Source organism: Ambystoma mexicanum, chromosome 2p (assembly GCF_040938575.1).
Source record: "Ambystoma mexicanum isolate Mex_15411 chromosome 2p, UKY_AmexF1_1, whole genome shotgun sequence".
Classification (NCBI taxonomy): Eukaryota; Metazoa; Chordata; class Amphibia; order Caudata; family Ambystomatidae; genus Ambystoma; species Ambystoma mexicanum.
In genome coordinates, this window is record NC_090923.1 from 312957903 (window position 1) to 312978922 (window position 21020).

The following is a 21020-nucleotide window of genomic DNA, read 5'->3' on the forward strand; positions in this document are numbered from 1 at the left end:
TTATCCTTTGTTCGGGAGAACTCAGGAGATCAACATGGTAGTAGGGTTTTCAGCCTCCTCTTATCCAGAGTTCTCTTCGCGCCAAAACGGAGAGGGCCCAATGGGAAATCCGCTCACAAACACTCACACCATACGTGGACATATCACGGACCACGGTGGTCCCAGGCATTCAGGACACTCTAGACTCTCTGGCACCCAGGATGTATATTGGGAACAGACATCCCAGCCCACATCCTGGAGGCACACACAAGGCATGCAGAAGCCTGTGAAAGCGTTGTGTTTCGCGGGAAAGTGCATGAACAAATAAGGACTGCCCCGGGTCGGCTCGACCTGGGGGAAGGTGAAGGGACAAGACGGTCAGCGGACAGGACAAAGAACCTCGTGGCATGGCCATTTTGGAGGCCAGGCCACCCATTTGGGCCAAATGCGGGAAGCGCGGTTAACATGGCAAAAAGGGGTTCAAAACACAAAGAAACGATAGCTGCCATCAGTCCCGTCCGTGACAGACTTGCACATTTCATGATAAGTCCAGCGAGAGTTTCTAGGGCCATTGGAATGACTAGAGACCCAAGAGCGCAGTAATGTAAGTTACGTTACACTCTTGTTTCATGTTGCTCAAAAGCTGCAACAAGAGGAAAGGACTAAGGGAAACAAAGTCTCCCGGTACTGACTGTCTTAAGGGCATGTCAGTTTCCCCGTAAGAATGGAGCGAAAGCCCAGAGGAGTGCAGCGGAAGGCTGCGCTTCTCTGGCAAAGTCTAGATCAGGGTGTAAAACAACAGCAAAAGGTTTGGGGGTTGCCACATGGAAGGAAAATTACCTACAATTATGAAATCTTTCCTAACAACCATCACCACCGTTGTGTACATGATACATGACGGCATTGTCAGCCTGATTTAAACACGCACCACCATCCCACCCCTACTGAAGGTAGTGTCTGTGCTCCACTTCCTGGCCACAGGCACCTACCAGCATACAGTGGGGCACATGCATGGCATATCACAACCATTATTTTCACGTACGCTGAACCAAGTGCTTGATGCCCTCCGGAAGCATACAGGCGACCACATTTTCCTACCTCGGGCTGGCCAGGAGATCTTTGGTTTCCATTCACTGGCCGGCATCCCTGGTTGCATTGGCGCCATCGACTGCACCCATGTCGAATTGGTGGTCCCACATGCCATGGAGGTAGTGTACCGCAACCGTAAGCTATCAACGTGCAAATGGGATGGGACTCATTGTTGTGCCTGATTCCCCGGATCAACCCATGATTCAATGGTCCTGCGGAACTCCACGATACCACGCTACATGGAGCGACATGCAGGTCAGAGATCCTGGCTTCTCGGTGAGTTGCATGTTAGGCTCATGGAAATGCGATGTGGGTAGGTGATTGGGAGAGAGATGCATACTTCACCTGGCTGAGATGGGGGGGGAGAGATGCATACTTCACCTGGCTGAGATGGGGGGGGGAGATGCATATTTCACCTGGCTGAGATGGGGGGGGGAGAGATGCATACTTCACCTGGCTGAGATGAGGGGAGATGCATACTTCACCTGGCTGAGATGGGGGGGAGAGATGCATACTTCACCTGGCTGAGATGGGGGGGGGGGGAGAGATGCATACTTCACCTGGCTGCGAGTGCCTGAGAGAATGGACCATGTTCATACCCCAAAGCAGGCCACACCGGACCTGACTCCTGACCACATAATGCAAGATGTAAACTGCCCTACCATGTAAATGATGCAGTGTCATAAGCATTCCATAGCCATCTACATGTGCACTGTACTCAATCAGACCGTATCCCCCTCAACACAATGCAGCTACAAGCAATTAGTATGGCAATACACAGCAACAAATACCATCAACAGAAAGGACAGTCCCCAATTACTGCGTACAAAGGAGTCATATGACGGCCATATACATGAATACACCACTACACTGACACAGAGGTCCAACAAAACTGCATGACACCATTTGTTGTGCATAGTGAGTTCATCATGAGGCTGACATCAACGGTGACAGGATGAAAGCATACAAATGACTGCACATCAGCCAGATCATGGAAACAACCGGCGTGGACTAACACAGTGCATGGACACTCACAAGGAACAGGACCCCCCTGCGCACACTAGTCGATGGCACGCACACCTGTCCATAAGAGGAATACACACATAGCAGTCATATCGTGTGTCTCCATTCATGCGTGGAAATGTGGTTGCAATCAGGAAATCATTGCATGCTATGGTGTCATTGATACAGGTCCCATATGATGTGATGACTGACACATATACATTGTTGCCCATATGCAGGTGATGCAGGCTATCCCTTGAAGAGGTGGCTCCTTACCCCAGTCCGGAACCCACAGAACAGGCACGAGGAGGACTACAATCGTGCACATACACGTACCCGTGTGGTGATTGAGCAGACATTTGGCCTCTTGAAAGCACAGTTTCGCTGCCTCAGCAGGTCTGGTGGGGCACTCCTGTACCGCCATGAGAAGGTGGCCAAGATCGTCATGGCATGTGTCATGCTACACAATATGTGCATCAGACGGAATGTGCCCCTGCCCCCTGATGCAGATCTGCAACCACCTGACGATGACGAGGGTGGGGATGGGGCTGCACTTCAGGGATGCAGCGATGCACAGGAGGGACGTGCCATGCGCCAGATTCTGATCAGCCAATGTTTCTAGCACACATGGACGGGGAGTGTGACATGGAGGTGGCACTCAGGGCACTGGGTATGTCAGGAACATGGACACTGTAGACTGTTCACCAATAAAGCACTTTTATAAGCAATGTCCACACATGTTAATCATGATTTACCGAAAGGTGTATTAAAGAAATATAACAGTGATCATTCCCTCCACCCCACACACCCTCTCCCCCCTCCCCCCTCAACTCCCCCACACACCCTCTCCCCCTCCCCCCTCAACTCCCCTCACCCCTTTCCCCCTTGACTTCCCCACACATGGTGTGCACTGGCATGCACCATTAGTCCACATGGGACCAGTATGGCTGGCTGTACCTACAGCCCTCCCCCCTCTACCAGCACCAGGTGCGCCCCTGTCCGATCTGCGCAGGTTCCTGCCAGACCTATGCACGGGGCTGGTCCTAGTTGAGCTGGCATTACATGATGTTCCAGATTGTCCTGGCAACTGTGGTGAAACGCATGGCCCGCATTGCTGCAACCATTTCCGAGAGGACATGCTGCACTGCTGCCAATTCGGCGTAAATGTCCTTCGAGGTGAACTCGATGTCATCCCTTGCCCGGGAACATTCCATTATATGCTGCGTCAACAGCCCTGTGAGCTCCTCCTGGCGCCTCTGAATAGCCCTGATCCCCTCTTGGCTGGTTATAGCTGGGGTGGATGCGTGGGGGGTTTCCACCATGCTTTGTTCATCATGCACAGTTGGCGTGGGGCTGAAACTTGCCGGCCATGAATCACCAGGTGACACCCCATGCATGCTGCTGTCCTGCAAGCTGCATGGGGATAGTTGTGGTGAGTGCAGGGGGCCTGTGGCGGTTTTCGGGCCATACAGCTGAACGTCTGCCTCATCAGCTGCTGTGGCAGCTGTCTCACCCACTATGATGCTGGCAGCCGATGCTGTGCCCTCTGCCAATGCCTCCGGGGTGATGGTGGCTGGTGTGGGTGCTGTTGTGGGGGCCGTAGTGCACATTGGTGCTGTGGCCTCTGTGGTTTTCTTGGCCTTCTGCAGTGGTGCAGGTTGGCCTCTACCCCTTCAAGTTGAGGGGTGGTGTTCTCCCTCCTCGCCCTGGCCTTCTTTTGTGGTGTGGCATCTTCCTTCCTGGTGTCCTCGTCACTGTTGTCGGAATGCGTGCCTGTGGGGGACCAATAGAGGGAGAGGGTTAGTGATGGGTCTACAGGCATCGGGCATGCATTGGGGTGGCTGCATTCATATGGAATGGCAGATGATTAACATTGGGGGAGTGACATACGGGTTACTTGACTTTTGGGTAGGTGATGCATGGAGGCATCTGGGTTGGATCACATATGGGGTGCATTATGCATGTGGACAAGCTGATGCTGTGCACTGCCTGTTGGCAGTCTTGTACATATGTGTCTGGTGGACCCTGCTCTACATCATTGCACTGTCAGTTCAGGTGGACATCATTGTGGTGGTATTAGCATTGTTTCATTTTGGACACCTACCTGCATCGACTGATGACGGGGCTCCTCGCTCCATGTCTCCCACTCCCTCAATTGCCTCTGTCCCTATGGTGCTGGCGCATATCTCCTCCCATAGTTGCATTGTTAGGAGAGTCCGCACCTCCGCCTGTCGCCATCCCCAGGTTGCGGTTGGTGGAGAGGATGATCCGCACGCGCAAACGCAGATCGTCTTAGCGCTTACGGCAATCTTTGGGAGTGCGGGGTGTGGTGCCAACGGCACTTACTTTCTGGGCGACCTCCGCCCATATCTGTTTCTTGCGCTGGACTGCAGGGCGGGACATGTCGGAGGAGAACACGACATCGGCATGTTCCTGCAGCGTCTCTGCCAGCATGGTCAATTCCTCTCGGGAGAAGCGTTCCTTGCGCAGGTCATCTGTGGATTTCTTAACAACTTTCGGCATGGTGAAATGCAGCAGGTGGTGTTGGAGGTGTGACAGAGTTCTGGGGGTCAGATGGCTCCTGGTTGTTGTGGATGCCAATGGATTGTGTTTTTAAAGATGGCCGCCGTGCTCTTTCCCGTTCCTGTGCGATGACGCTACTTCCGGTTCAGCGTATTAGCGGTGACCGCTAATAGCGGTTACCGCTATTAGAGGTGACCGCTTTTAGCGGTCACCGCTAATGCCGATGGCTTGGATGCCGGAGGAGCTATTTGCACTACGTACGATGCCGGAAAGGGGGATTTTTTGCCCTTTTACGGCATGGCGGTGGGGTAATTACCGGCATGGCGCAAAGCTCGTGCCTGCGTACTCGTAATAGGCCGCTTTTAGTGGTCTATTGCCAGCACGGACACAGTACTTGCGCCATGCCAGTAATGACAGGTACTTACCGCCCGGGTCGTAATGAGGCCCAATGTCTCATTATGACAGGTTTTTTCAGCCATTGACTGAGATGGCTAGGGCTGATGGGAGTTGCAGTTCAAAACACCTGTAGGGCCAAATGTTGCAGACACTTGCCTTATGGGGTTCTGTAGATAATTAAGATGATATCAGTAGTGCTTTCCAAATGTAATAAAGCCTATTTCTTTTTAAAACACATGGACCAGAAAACAAAACGCATTGAATATGAAGCAAGCTTATGAATATCATTGTCTCTTTTTTCCTCCATATCTAGGACACATGTACTTGATTATTGCAAACGTATTGATGTTTCCAGAGTTGTAATAAATCCCTTGGAATGTAAATAAATCTTTGCAGTATCTAGATGCCGATGTTTTTGAAACCTAACTCTGACTGAATTCGCTTTTTTCATGTGTGATAAATTACTTTTATCTTCCTCACTATCTGTTCACCTAATCAGAAAGTGACGAAGTACTCTGTCAACCCACAAAACTATGAGCAAAGGGGCACCACAGAAAGGATAAGAGGAGCAGGGACCCAGAACGGAGAAACTTGCTAAAAAGACAAGATGGGCTCTGGAAGACACCTGGAGCTGTTGAGTTGTGTGGTTAAGGCTGATGCTGGGCGACACCATTCATGGGACCGAGTGTGATAGAATCAGGCTTATGTCCACAACTTGAAGGAGTAGCAGTTGTGAGGCGGTAGAAATCTATTTCCAACTGGAGGAGTGCCAAGATGCAGAGCCAAGTTGGAGAGACCAGCCAGAACAAAAGTCATGCCCCGGTAGAAACACGCTAGTGCTGGGCCCAAGTGATGATGCTAGAGATTGACCGGGAGGTAGAGGTGACAAAATAGACTCTAAAAAAAAGGCTGTTGCAGGGAGGAGGATGGACACCAATTATACGATGATGCAGAACACTTGTGTGGCGTTAAAAGTAAAGCGTCTCTACCTGAGAGGCAAGCCTCAGGAGGAAGGTGAACTGCGTGTACTTCTGACAGTGAGGTTGTGAACATCAGGTGCACTGGTCTGTGTTAGTTTAGCTCTACATTCACAATATTTCTGAAGGAGAGGTTGAGTACACGGAATCAACGAAAGTGAACTCCTGTTGCATTCACGATATAGAGGTTTCCTTTCTCAATACCTGTGTAGGAGATGGTTGTAAACAAATGTTGCAATATAGGGATTTAAGCGGTCTCAATACCTCTGAAGGCGAGGTAGTGAAAACCTGTTCTGTTGTGGAATTAGAAGGCCATTTTCCGATCGGGTGGAGGGAGATGTTTTGTAATGAATATAATTAATTCATCACCTGTTTCATAAAGGGAGGGAAGGGGGAAACTGAAGCACTGGGAAAACATACCATTAGCTATCAGGAATTGAAGTTCAAAATCCCAGCTCACCTGGAGAAGCAAATAGTAAATGCTACAGGCTCTCATTGGGAAATGATTTCTGAGTTCAAGCCTATGCTAACTAGTGATTGAGAGACCACTTGACAAACAGAATATCAATAGCATATTTAATTGTATATCTGGTCTAACATCATTACCCCCGAACTACACAGCAACATATTTATTAATGTGGTAAAGTACTTTGTTCAAAATGTAGTTTGATTTTCAGTAAATATGTTGATCGGTAAATATAGTCTAAATCTAGCCAGTAGTACAGGTAGGCAGCATGTCCCATTCGGTTCTACCCATTTCTGTAGTGCCCTTTCCAGCACCTCACCATCACTTATTTTCTTTAAATTGCTACATCATGTCAAATACTTTGACACAACATGGTTTATTTATATTTTTCTTTCAGAATTCGAGTCGGATGTCACAGGCTCATCAACCATCACATCTTTACCAATCTCATCTTGGTGTTTATTATGCTCAGCAGTGCTTCCCTGGCAGCTGAAGACCCAATCCGTAGCCATTCCTTTCGGAACATTGTAAGTAGTGTGCTCTAATCATTCTGTCACATAATTTACCATGCATTTAATTTCTAATCTTATAGTCACTTATATAGCACATGTATCATTAACTTCGATCGTAAGTTTCTGTTCTTGTTTGAATCATGTTTGCTACACTTCCATGACAGTGACTACCTGCTGTAATAATTGGTATGCTTTTTTTGAAACGCCAGATAAATACATTTTTTTTCTCCATTAATGCATATCAAGTTCTGGAGCTCCGAGCCATTCTACTTTTCTGTCATTGTTTATGCTAAAATGTATCCTCTTAGAAGTGCATTATTTTTGGCGCTGTGAAAATTGAAAGCGCATACATGACTAGAACAGTGTCTAAGGATGAATGTATTTTTGTCATATTGGCCTTCCTTTAAACTGACATGTTAAAAACTAATCATAATAATTTTTCATGAAATTGCTTTCTATGGTAAAGTATTCTGAGACCTCATACTCTGCCATTTTGGGTACCAGCTTGCAATACGTGTGTGTGTGCGCGCGCACGCGCATGAGATTTTGAATGAATGTGCATGCATGTGTGGCTGTATGTATGTGCGCAAGTGACTAAGCGAGAGTGCGCGTGTGTGTGGGTGTGTGTGTGGTGCGCAAGTGGGAGTGTTTAGCAATGAATTGGCAACATGGATGTGTTTTACAGTGGCTTTCTAGCTTATATTGGGCACAATCAGCATGACAATGTTCTATATGCAATTCTGGCATATTCCGGGCTCAGCAGGTATACAAATATTTGGACAGTGGGATGTTGGCATCTATTGGACACAACCAGCATGAGAGTGTTCTTAAAGTGGCAATAGTGGCATTTTACTCCTACACCCCGTCCACTTTCTGCCATTCTTAATGGGGTGTCCATCACATGGAGAGTGGATTGGTACATATGTACAGCAGAACATTCCTACAAAATTCTAATTCAGGGGCATAGCCTGTGCACACATGTGGCGTGTTCACGGCACACACAGAGGACACTTACCAGCAATGCCCTCCAGTCCCTTTTCCCTGGCTGAAGGAGTCAGTCACGCAGCCTTGTCTCTACTTAAGGAGAAAAGGTGAGTGATCTTCCTATTTACAGAGCACCCTGTTGCAGCAACTCCTTCCCAGGCAATGTTTGGTCTGGGAGGGATTTATCTGGTCCTTATACGGCTAGCAGGCATTCTACTGGTGGCAAAACCTGAAGGCTCTCACAGTGCTCCTGCTGAGGACCACAAGGTCCACAGGTGTCACCATTGGGAGCCCCTTGGGGGTCTTCCACACCGCCAGCTGACTGAGGGCTCATCGGAGACTCAGAGACTCCTACTGAAGCAATCCACCATGCGGGCCTTTGGCCGTCTAGTGGAGCTTGCTCCAAGATCCACACTGCTACAACAAGCCCTCGTCCCGAGGGATCGTCTGAACCGCCAGCAAGAGACAAGGGGAAGTCTACAGCAACTTCAAATTCCTTGACGCCCCACAACCCAACTCACAAAATGGTGGCATGCCATGAGAGAAATTCAAGTGCAACCTTGACCTCCTTTGATTCTGCATCGTGGACCTTCAGTAACCACTGTACCTGGAGTCTCCTGTAAGAGAGTTATTCATGCATGGCTTCAAAGAATTAACATGGCATGTTGGATGAATTTTTAAACCATTAGGCAATTTCATTTTCACTGTCACTGGGGATATTAATCTTTCTATTTCGAAAGGGCCAATAAATTGAGCGCTGAATTTATTCTTCCCTTTCAAAGAGATATTTTGTGTAGGCAACCAAACTGAATCTCCTACCTTGTAGCACGTTGTTGATTGCCACCTCAAATCTGCAAACTTCTTAAACCCTGCTTTGCTTCTTTGTAAGGCTTGTATGGCTTTTTTCAAATTCTCTCCTTACTTTCCATATCCGGAACCTGAACCTCATCTAAAATCACCTCTCGTAGGAAACGAGGATGGAACCCTTGATAAAGTAAAATGGTGACCTAGAGGTGGAATCCTTAGCAGTGTTATTATAACAGAATTCAGCCAGCCATGTTAAATCCCCCCAACTTTCTTGCGACCTCAAATATCACCATAAATATCTTTCTAGTTCTTGGTTTATTCTTTACATCTGGCCATTTTCTTTAGGGTTATAACTCGTGGTTAATCGCTATCTTGTTCCAAATCGCTGCAGACGGCTTGCCATGATTAAGAAACAGATTGGGTTCCCCTGTCTGAGATCACTTGACTAAGCAAACCATGGAGCTGAGCTACATTCTGGAAAAAAGCCTGTTCTAAAGAAGTGGCAGTAGCAGCCCCCTTAATTGGTATGAAATGCCCTTGCCTTGTGGTAGAACATCCACTGGTTCCAGTATGGCCTTACACCCTTTATCCTGAGGAAGATCCACAATGGAATCCATGGACACTGTGTGCCAAGGACGAGGAGGAGTCGGTAATGGAACCAGAAGACCTACCAGATTTTTGTTCTGCGTTTTCACACGTGCACAAGTCTGGACAAAGTTTAGCGCATCTTGTTGCTTTATCCTCCCACCACCAAAATTCTCATTATAACAGTTCTTTATATAACCAGGATGACCAGCAAAAGGAGACATTGGGCCTCATTACGAGTACGGCAGTAGGGTGTTAACAGCACCGGTAATGATGATGGTGCCGTTACCCCCCTACCGCCGCATTCCGAGGTCCCTTAGCGGGAGCTGCTAAGGGACCATGGAGCTAATAACGGGCCCGCTATTTGCGGGCCCGTTATTAGCTCCTAACCCATTCCCACTGAGCCCTATGGGGGCTCAAATGGGAATGGGGAATGGTTATCAGAATGGGGACTTACCGGGTCTTCCAAGGTTGGAATGACCCAGTAAGTCCCTACCCCGTCAACCCGGACCCAGACCCGACTTTGGAGGAAGTCATGGCGCTAATAGCACCATGGCTACCTCCAAAGTCGTAATGAGGCCCATTGTCTTAAAGCCTCTTCAGTTGTCTATAGTTGTCTATAGCTTGAAGTCTGAATAAGGAAGACCACCTTTTTCTGTTTGATTGGATCCTTTCTAGCTCACTCTTGTAATTGTCCTGGAGTGATTTGCTGATGAATTTGATACCAAAATCAGTTGGGTTTTCTTCTTCCCCCACAGCACAATTGTTTTCTTACAACAGGGGAAGTGGGGTTAAAGGGTTCACCTTGTCACGTGCTGGCACCTAGATAACTCATCTACCTTGCCATTTTGATGACCAGGTTTAAAAGTGGTAACAAAATCCTATTTGGCAAAATATAAGGAGATATAAAGAACTGTCACAGTGTTAAGGTCTTAGCTGAACACAGGAAGGTGACATTTCTATGACCTGTTAACACCCTTACCATGTGTCTAGCTCCAATCAAGTAATGTCTCAATTTTTCAAAGGCTGCCTTGTTCACTAAAAGCGCTCTATCCGAAATTTTAGAATTAATTTTATCTGAAGAGAAAAGCTAATGGTGAAAGTTGCTCCATGCCTGGATCTCCCTGCAATAACACTGCTAATATTGCTGCATCAGATGAATCTGCCTTGACAAAAAAGGGCTATTCCACATCTGGATGCAAATGAATCAGCCCGGTGGTGAATGTGTTCTTTAAAAACTGTAAGGCTTCTTCTACTTCGATATTCCTATCAAATCTCACCCCTTTCTTGAGGAGTCTAGTAATTGGAGTTACTATTTTTTTTGAATAACACATTTGTATTGGTTTTGTTCAAACATCACAATTAAATAAAATGGGGACTCCAAGTTGAGTCCAAACGTAGCCCGAAGAGGGGGCAAACATTAACAAAAACAATATTAGCATCATCAGTATTATTATTAACATTTGGTTCTAGCGCTCCTTGCACCGCACTCAAAACTTTGCCGGATTTGGTTCAACAGTGACTTTTACCATCGTATATCTTTTGCCTCTCCTGCCGCCCTGGGTTCACATGGTGTCCTCCCATCTTTGCCAGATTTTATCGGCTTTCTCTGGGCACCCTCGTGCCCTGTAGACCCTTCGTTCCATGGATATACATATCTGGACGTCCGTCACCAATTGGTCAATATTTGGCGACACTGGGGAGCCCCATAACCTGGCGATATTACGCTTGATCATATCCGTGGCAGTCGAGAAACACATTTTTTCATGCCGTGACATTTCAACATCCCCCCTTCCACCCCCACCAGCAACATCTTTGTGTCTCGGGAATGGACTTACTCAGGGATTTCGACAGCATGTTGCAGCACTGTTGCCAGAAGTGTTGTATGTGTGGGCAGCTCCACAGTATGTAAAAAAACATTCCTACTTCACTCTTGCATCTCAGGCAATTGGGTTCTGCAATCTTTCCCCAATGGAAAAGGGCTCCCCGCGGGTAATAGATTCTGTGTAGAATTTTTAGCTGGACTAGACGCAATCTGGCTGAAATGGCTACCTCACGTGGGTATATCAGCATCGTCATCTAGTCTTCAGGCAGAATACTCCCCACCTCATTTTCCCACTTGGTTTTCAGGTTTGATAGCTCAGGGGTGGCAAAGGATGTAATGGTGCTATACATGACTGTCGTGACTTTCGATTTGATGCATTCTACTACAACGTTCCTCTCCATTGGGGTGCAATCTGGCATGTCGGACAGGGCGGGTAAGTTTTGTTGCATTGCATGCCTGAGTTGCGTGTAGTGATATCTCTCAGCTACAGGTAAGTTGTTTTCTGCTATCAAGTCTTCAAAGGGGAGTATGTTACCATCCCTTACCATGTTGCCTACCTTGCTTATACCACTAGCCGCCCATGATGGCCATTTCGGTAGTTGTATCTATTTCGGTGAGGTGTTTGTTTTCCCATAGTAGTTGCAGTGGTGTGACTTTCCCTCTCCAACTCATGAATGTCAACCCAGATACGGGGTGTTTGTAGCATCATCTTCGGGGGTGGGGGAGATGCAGGTGTTTTCTGGTATAGCCGCATGCCCGTTAATGCTCTCACGTGTGGCAACGATGCATCTGAGTGAAGTGTGTCATTCACCACAGACATTTGGGACGCCCAATAGGATGTTTGTAGCCTGGGTAGGCCAATCCAGCCCTCCCAGACCGAAATCTGAAGCATCCGAAGTGCTATCCTCGGGTGCCCACCACTCCATAGGAGTTTTCTAAGTGTGCTCTCTATCGACTGGAATGCCTGCGTTGAGATATAGAGTGGGGCATTCTGTAGGATGTAGAGGAAGCGAGGGAGTGCCAACATTTTAAAGAGTGCAGCCCGTCCTAGAAGGGTCAAGGGTAGGGACATCCAGTACTGGACGTCTCTTGCAAATCTGTCAATGACTGGTTGTAGGTTATTGTGCGCGTAATCTGTAAGATCTCTTGTGACCCGGATACCCAGATATCGGAAGTGTATACGCTCTACCCTGTATGGACAATTCACAGCGATGCTTTCCTTCAATTCGTTGAGCAGAAAAAGGGTCGATTTGGTCCAGTTTACCCTGAATCCGCTGAAGGCCTTGTATCGTTTCAGGAGATGTGTCACCACAGGGCATGCAATATCAGGGTTTTTAAGGTATAGGAGTAGATCATCCGCATAATGCGATACTCGGTCCTCCCATATTGACGTGGCAGGGAATCCGCTCCATGTCTGCGTGCCCCTCAGTAGAGCGGCCAGGGGTTCTATCGCCAATGCGAATATTAGCGCGGACAGGGGGCAGCCCTGCCGTGTCCCTTTCCCTAGTTCAAAAGGCTGGGACTCCCATCCATTAACTCTGACCTTGGCCACTGGGGAGCTACATAGGAGCCGTACCCAGCTGAGGAACTGCTCCCCAAATCCCATCCGTTGCATTATTTCCCATATTGCCTCCCAATAGACAGAATCAAATGCCTTTTCAAAATCTATTGCTAGCAGCGCCAGGGGGAGTGACAAGTTGATTTCATACGTTCAATGGCTAGGTATAATCTGCATATGTTCATTCTCGTGGATCTCCCGGGTATTAAACCTGCATTGGTCAGGGTGTATCACGGAGGTTATCACACGTTGTAGGCGTAAGGCCAGCACCTTGGCCAGGATTTTTGCCTCAACGTTGATAAGGGAGATCGGTCTATGCGAACTGCACTGTTCCGGTGGCTTGCCCGCTTTAGGTATAACTTTTGTGGTGGTGGTCCTAAGATCTTCCGACAAGCTGCCCCATTCTTTTGCTTGACAGTACATCTGCAGGAGATGTAGGGCTACCTCAGGGCCCCCCACTTTCTTCCAGGTCTCCACCGGGAAACAGTTCTGACCCGGTGCTTTCCCGGATTGGAGTTGTGTCCGCGCAGATATTATCTCATCCTCTATAGTATCGCCTTCTAGTATGGATATCTGTTCGGCACTTAGGGAGGGGAGAGTGATGGTTTCTATAATAGAGGTGCTTGGAGGTGTCTCAGTAGCTCGATACAGGTCAGCATAATATTTCACAAACTCTCCTGCAATCTCTGCATCCGTCAGGAGCGGATCAGCATTGTCAGATGTGATCGTTCTGTGGCCTGCATCTCTCTGCTCTAGCCATGCCAGCATCTTCCCCGCTTTATCTCCTGTTTCGTTGATTTGAGCTCTCATTGTAGTGTGGGCCTGTCTGGCATTGTCCATCGCAGTGTTATGTAGTGGTTTCTGGGCCAGGACCAAGGCTCTATATGCATGTCCATCTGTAAGATGTGCTTCCTCTGCCTCCTTAGCCTTTTCCTCCGCTTCCTCTACTAATTTTAAATGGGCTTTTTTCTGGGCAGTGGTCCAGGAGATAATTTCTCCCCAGAGCGCCGGTTTGTATGCTTCTCACAGCGTGGTTGCATTGTCCACTGAGCCCACATTCAAATCGAAGTAGGACTTGGTGGTGGTCTGCATGTGTTCAATGAGTTTCAGGAAACCCAAATAATAGCTGTTCAGCTGCCAGGCCGGTGTCGGGTGCAGGGTTACAGTCTTGATTTCTATAAACCGGGGAGAGTGATCTGAGATGCCTCTCAGGAGAAAGTGTGCCCGTACCGCCCTATGTATTGCAGTCACAGGTAGTAAAAAATAGTCCAGCCGTGACAGTGAGGCGTGCACACCTGAATGGTAAGAGTATTCTCTTTACCAGGATTCAGATGGCGCCATACATCTCGGAGTCCTAATGCCTCAGCAAAGGTCCAGAGTTTGGTGCATGCGTTTGGATTCCGTTCACGTAGATGTGAGTGATCTAGGATGACGTTGAGGACCTCGTTAAAATCCCTACCTAGAACCAGGACGTCTGCCATGTGGTTCACCACTAAAGGTAAGGAATCAGGTCTATGTTGTCCATTCAAGAGGAGCATTCCTCTGAAGAGGACATTACTCCAGCTGGAGTGAAATTTGGGACTAGAGATGGCCCTGAATAATTAATAGACCCTAGATCTAAGATGGCTGACCTGTATGAATGCCTACAAAGAGCCAGTGGCCTGAATACTCCTAAAGCAGATTTTGATAGACCCGACCCTGCAGACCATACTGACTCTGGGTACAGAAATTTGATGAATGGAGTCATTGAATTTATTGGATGGAAATCTAGTTCCCCTAATTTTGATCAAGTTGACATAAGGGACATCCTTAATGAGGGCCCTCAAAAGGACCCTGTCCTACCCTTTCATAAAGCATTACAAAAAAGGGTCATGGCCACAAGGGAAACCCCAGATTCTGGCCCAGCTGTAAATAAAAAATGTGTAGGGAAGTACAAGCCTTCCTCTTCTGACCCAGAATACCTAGCAAAACATCCCTCGCCTGAGAGCTTAGTGGTGCAGGCGGCCACATCTACTTGGCATTCGGCCTACCCTTCGATCCCTCTGGATAGGGACGACAAAAGGATTGATGCTCAGGCCCAGAAGGTTTTTTCTTCGGGCAGTATGGCCTTAAAATCGACAAATGTGACTTGAACCCTTGCAAGGTTCACTCGCACCCTGTGGCATTGTATGACGGCAGCGGCCGAACACATTCCTGAAGGCGAGGAACAGGAAGGGTTCCTTGCAGTCGTCAAAGATGGAAAGGAGGCTATGGGGGAATGCCTCCAATCAGGATTGGGCACTGCTGACAGCATAAGCAGGTCCATGGCGTCTAGCACAGTCCTGCGCAGATTTGCATGTCTGAGGAAGTCTGGTTTTTGCACGTGATGTGCAATCCAGATTACTCAATATGCCTTTTGATGGCTTGAAGTTGTTTGGCAGCAAGGCTCATGAAAGTTTAGAAAAGCTGCAGACCTCGAAAGCGGCGGCTAAACCACTTAGCACCTCTATAAGACAGCCTCAACAACATTCCTACTCTGGGTCATCTTCATGGAGGAACCATCCTTTTCGATTCTACTCCTCATTTGGGAGAGGGAAAGGACAGGCCAATCAAAAGGGACAACAGAAAAAATGTCCTTGTGGTGGAAGAGGAAAGAGTGTTAGATCAGCCCCAGCAGCAGCAACTATCCCCTAAGCTGCTGCTGAAGCTGCTGCAAAGCCACCCTGAGGCCTTGACCCACAAGATCCCGGTGGGAGGCAGGATCACTCTGTATCTGAACAAATGGGCATTACTTCAGATGCCTGGGCACTAGAAACAGTGGCCCATGGTTACGGTCTTCCTTTTCAACAAAAGCCTCAGGCCCATCCACCGGGAGCTAGCTCTATCAAAATTCCAGACCTGCTTCTTGTTTAGGAGATTGTAACCCTGCTAGAGAAAGGTGCAATAGCACATGTACCTGAAGCGGAGAGGAACAAAGGTTGGTACTCCCCTTATTGTCTCATTCCCAAGAAGGACGGAGGATTGAGACCCATCTTGGACTTAACTGGAAGGACAAGTTCAAGATGGTGACCCTTTCCCAGATCCTTCCGGCTCTCCAACTCCAAGACTGGTTGGTTTCATTGGACCTTCAGGATGCTTACTTTCATGTGCTGATCCAACTCAAGCAAAGAAAGTACCTGAGGTTCGCGATTGGCAGTTCTCATTATCATTTTCGGGTTCTGCCATTTAGGCTGACCTCCTCCCCAAGGGTTTTCACCAAGCTGATGGCTGTGGTGGCAGTGAGTCTCAGGAGAGGGGGGGAATTCACGTCTACCCTTACCTGGATGATTGGCTAATCAGGGCAAGTTCACCCAAACAAGCCCAGGAAAATCTGACCTGCCACTTCTTGCACAGACTGGGCTTCTCCGTCAATTACAAGAAGTCACAAATGATTACACTCCAAAAGCTCCAATTCATCGGAGCAGTCCTGGATACTTCCTCGGACAAAGCCTCGCCTCCCGAGGAGAGAGCTCACCACATTCTGCAGATGGTAACAAAGTTCCAGAATGCCCAGCATCTGCCGGCCTTTGATTTTCTGATGTTGCTCAGTCTCATCGCACCCTGCATTTTTCTGGTGCCAGAGGCCAAATTGAGAATGAGATCCCTTCAATGGGCCCTCAGGACCCAATGGTCCCAATTTTCGGGGGATATGTCAGATCTCCTGCAAGTCCCGGCCAGAGTGGCTCAAGATCTTCTATGGTGGGTTTGCAAGGAAAATATCCTTAAAGGGAGCATATTTTTGGCAACCATGGCCGGAGATAACAGTGGTGATGGACGCCTCACTCACGGGTCGGGAGCTCATACCAACGATCTGACAATCAGCTGTCGTTGGTCTCCATCGGAGTCCAAACTACACATCAACCTTTTGGAGCCCTCTGTACGGGGAAAAAATGTCCTGAAAATGATGAACTACACAGAGGCCATGTACTACCTCAACAAGAGAGGGGGCGTAGGGTCACTATCACTGTGCAGAGAGGCAATGCAGCTCTGGTTCTGGTCAATGATAGAAGGCATCTCTCTATCGGCAATTCACCTAGCCGGAGAGCAGAACACGACAGCGGGTGCTCTGAGCAGGCAGAGCACAGTTTCTAACAAATGGGAACTAGCTCAGGAGCCCTTTGGGGAACACCTCAAGTGGATCTGTTCGTGACCAGTGTCAACAGGAAGTGCAAACTGTACTGCTCAAGGGAATTTCCTCTGAGAGGAGCTGTAGGGCACGCGTTTGTGGTGGACTGGGAATGTCCACTCCTATATGGGTTTCCTCCAGTCTCTGTGATTCCTCATGTAATCAGGAGGTTGAGAAAGTTCAGGAAATCCATGATCCTAATTGCCCCAGATTGGGCCAGGAGGACATGGTACCCGGGCCTTCTGGACATGTCCATCTGCTCTCCAATACGTCTTCCACAAAGAGAGGATCTTCTCTCGCAAGAGGAAGGTCGTGATTTGCTTTTAGCCAGCAACGAAATCCTTGTACCGGTGTTGTTGGAACAAGTTCAGTAACTGGTGCAGGGATAAGAATATGGATCCATTCTTATGTAATACTCCTACAGTACTTTCTTTCCCTTTACACTTGTCCAATTTGCGGCTCCAAGTTGGTACAATAAAAGGATATTTAGCAGCATATCTATTTTTAAGCGCTCCTCAGAAGAAGTTTCTTACTTCAAAATGCCCTTGGTTATTCAGTTTCTAAAACGACTCACAAATGTGTACCCTCCAACCCCTTTTCAGGTACCCGTCTGGAATGGAAATTTAGTTTTAAAATTCCGTGCATGTATTCCATTTGAGCCCTTATGTTAAGGCTCCTTACATTGAAAACAATTCTGCTAGTGGCAATTACATCAGTCCGCAGGGTGAGTGAGTGGCAGGTGCTCTCTTGTAAGCCTCCTCATACCATTTTCCATAGGGACAAAGTCATTCTTAGGGTCAAACCTTCTTTTTTACCAAAAATAGTCCCTGACTTCCACTGTCACAATTACCTTACCGTCTTTCTATCCTCCTCCGCCTACAGGTAATGAGGAAGAAAGGCTACACAGACTGGACCCAAAAAGGGCTCTTAGTTTCTATATCTCCAGATTGGCAAAATTTAGACAAAGGGACCTACTCTTTGCTGGGTATACTGGGCACAAATTGGGTCTAGCGGTATCAAAACAGACACTGTCCAGATGGATAGTTTTGGCAATTACTGAATGCTATAAGTTCGCTGGTAAAGAGTCTCCAGATGGGCTAAGGGCCCATTCAGCTAGGTGCATGGCAACTTCAACGGCTCTTCAGAGGGGTGTCCCGGTGAAAGATATTTGGCAGCAGCCACCTGGTCGTCAATGGCCACCTTCGTGAAGCACTATTGCTTGGACTCAAAATCACCTCAAGGTGGCCTTTTTGCAAAAGCCGTCCTTCACGCGGTGCATGAATAGTATTTCTGGTACTCCCTCCTCCGAATTCATACTGCTTTGGGAGGAATATGTGGGAGGACGCAATCCATTCGAAGGACAAGTTACTTACCAACTGTAACGTTCTTTCGACTGGATGTTCCTCCTACGTATTCCTCATAAACCCTCCCAGTTTACCTCACTGTACAGTTTACGCTAGTTGCTCTCTGAATTTCTTTTTGCCGAAGCAGCAAAGCTGGAAGATACGAATATCTAAGATGAGGAATACGTGGGAGGAACATCCAATCGAAAGAACGTTATAGTTGGTAAGTAACTTCTTCATCTCTCCCTCTTTTAATACAGCCTTTTCTGAAGATGACAAAGCTTTACCACCTTGCGGAGAAACACAAAAGCATTCAAGTCCCCACACATAATAATTGAATTGGAATTCCTTGGGGATTGCCACATATAAAAACAATATTTTCGATAGAATTGAAGAATTCCTATTGGGCAGTCTTCAGGGGATTCCAATATAGGTTCACTGTCAAAGTGCAATCTAGGAGGGGGTAAACCACAGGGTCCCACTTTAGCTCTACCGCCAGGACGGTATTGTGTCCTTTTGCTGACACCCGTTTTTCCGACGGGTGTTTTGCCGCTGGAGTTTTGACGAAAATGTCCATTGACATTTTTTAGGGTGGATGGGAACGGTAAATAAAGGGTTGGGGGGAAGGGAAATTAAAAACAAAATTAAATTAAGGGGGGTCGGTGGGAATAAAAGAATTCAATGAACTTATTCGGCTAAACTCCCGTGGCAAAACACCCGTCGGGGTGAAAAAGGTGTTTGGCGAAATGACATGGAACCGCCTGGACAAACGTCTTAGGTAGTGCAAACTACAGATAATTGTTTTGTCAGATAATTGTTTATTCCCATCAGAGGACAAGAAGCTGGGTGTCCAGTGTCACCTTTATATGCCGAGGTCATAGCTGTAACCATTAAGTTTTCATGTTAAAGTAAATAAAAAAAACTAACAGTTCCAAAGTTTATGCTGCAAGCCTCCATTTACATTCCCACAGGTACCATAGCTTGAGAACTTGATCTTCCTTCCATCTGAGTCCCATCCTCGATCCCACCAGACTTTGATTAATGGGTTCAATTGGTGCACATTGTGGCCCAGGGTTTGAGGAAAATGAGGTAAAAAGCCGTACAATATACAATCGATTCAGTAGGGTAACACATGAAAAAAATCAAATAGACAGCAGGTCACCAGCAGTTCAGTTCAGCGAAGCATTTTGCTAAATGTTCTGATATCTGCACCACACAATTTATGCCAGCATTCTTACTGTAGAATGTTCATTGGGTAGGGCCCACTACGTATGCCTGCATTCTCACTGCATAACATTCATGATGCAAAACCCACAATATATTTTCCATTCCTACTGTTAAGCACTCTCATATGAGGCCTGTCCTAACAATATTTCTGATGTTTGTTAATCTGCTTAAAATCACATGCTGTGCATAGTCCGACATCCAGTGGTCACTGCGGAGTATTGCATCCTGTTTTTCGAAAGTCGAAAAGGGGACGTCAACATAGGCGTGTCTGTAATACTATCCCTATAGTGACGTGTAGTGTACCCAAAATCCCTTGCATGTCGAGGTCCCTCAGATTGTTTTTTTCCACCCAGAATACTGGTCGCACTTATGCGGAGCTCGTGGAGACATTGCCATTACCATTTATTCGACCCTTGATCGTTTTTTGTCAATTATCTTTAATCCAAACGCCTCTAGCCCTCCTTCGACGGCTACCAACTTCCCCGCCCAGTCAAGATCTTCAATGGCGACGGTTTTGACGCAGGCGATCCTTCCGCACTGCTGAACACATGGCCGGCCTCGCCGGCCTACACAGTAGGGAGAGAGGGGGTTGTTGTGGACATTTCTGTTTTCTTCTAGAATGCCTTTCCCTTTACCGCCCCCCTTTCCATCGGGGTCATTATCACTTATTATTATTACATCCTCCGCTATGGAGAGGACTCATTTTAGATTTTGCCCTCGTAACGGCAAATTCATGTGCAAGGATAAGCATAAGTGGTGTAACCGCTGATTACCCCTCGACCACAACGAGGCCGGCTGTGCGGCCTGTAAACTCCTTCTCCCAAAAACTTTGAAGGACCGCAGGGTCAAGAGGTGGGCAGCCTACGCCATGTCGAAGGCTGATTCTTCACCCGCCGCTGAATGTGACGAGGGGGACAGCGATAACGCTACCTCCGTATCAGAGGTTGTCGACCTCTATAAGGAGCGCTCCCGCTCCTCCGCGTCTGTCCCCAGCCCCGAAAAGTTTGGCTCACGCCCTACTTATGGGGATGTACACCCCGGCAACGCCGACGCACCTGGAAAAGTGAAAACTAAACTCACAACCCACGGCCCTTCCTCGACTAAGTCGAAGAAGGTCCCAGCACCAATGGAGACGCCGAATCTACCAGCAGCCTCCGCCGACCGTAAGGATCGCCAACCCTCCCCGCAGCCGCATGCGCGACTAGCGATTGGGCCGTCCACAACTAAGGGCGCTACCACCATCAGACGAAACACCTCGTAAGAGAGCGACCGTCGGCGAAAAGGTTCCGCCGCCGCCGAAAACCATTCATGACCAGCCCTCGACGGACAAACTGGTCGTCGAAAGCTTGACTAGGATAGTCTCCACTGATGCTCACAGACGGACGACAAAAGAGTTGCCGACACCCGCTCACAAGGCCAGAGAGACGTCGAAATCTACAGAAGGTACGCCGGAACCTCCCCCCCCTCCCATCGAAGGGAAGACCTAAAGATAGATCTCCAGTGTCGGGCCCACAAGAAGGTTTCTTATAGGGCGAAAGGGGGTATATCCTCCAGGCTATGGGAGAGATCTCAACGCCTAGAGGCGGAGGAGCACACCTTTCCG

The 21020-nt window shown here is 48.0% G+C and overlaps 1 protein-coding gene across 5 annotated transcripts in view; it reads left to right on the top strand.

Moving 5' to 3' along the window:
* CACNA1D (calcium voltage-gated channel subunit alpha1 D) overlaps positions 1-21020 on the top strand; it is a 2225258-nt gene that overhangs the window by 1141596 nt on the left and 1062642 nt on the right. For all 5 annotated transcript variants that reach the window (XM_069643624.1, XM_069643621.1, XM_069643623.1 and 2 more), the window contains exon 20: positions 6830-6959. In XM_069643624.1, coding sequence (XP_069499725.1) covers positions 6830-6959 — 130 coding nt within the window. The remainder of the gene's footprint in view (positions 1-6829; positions 6960-21020) is intronic.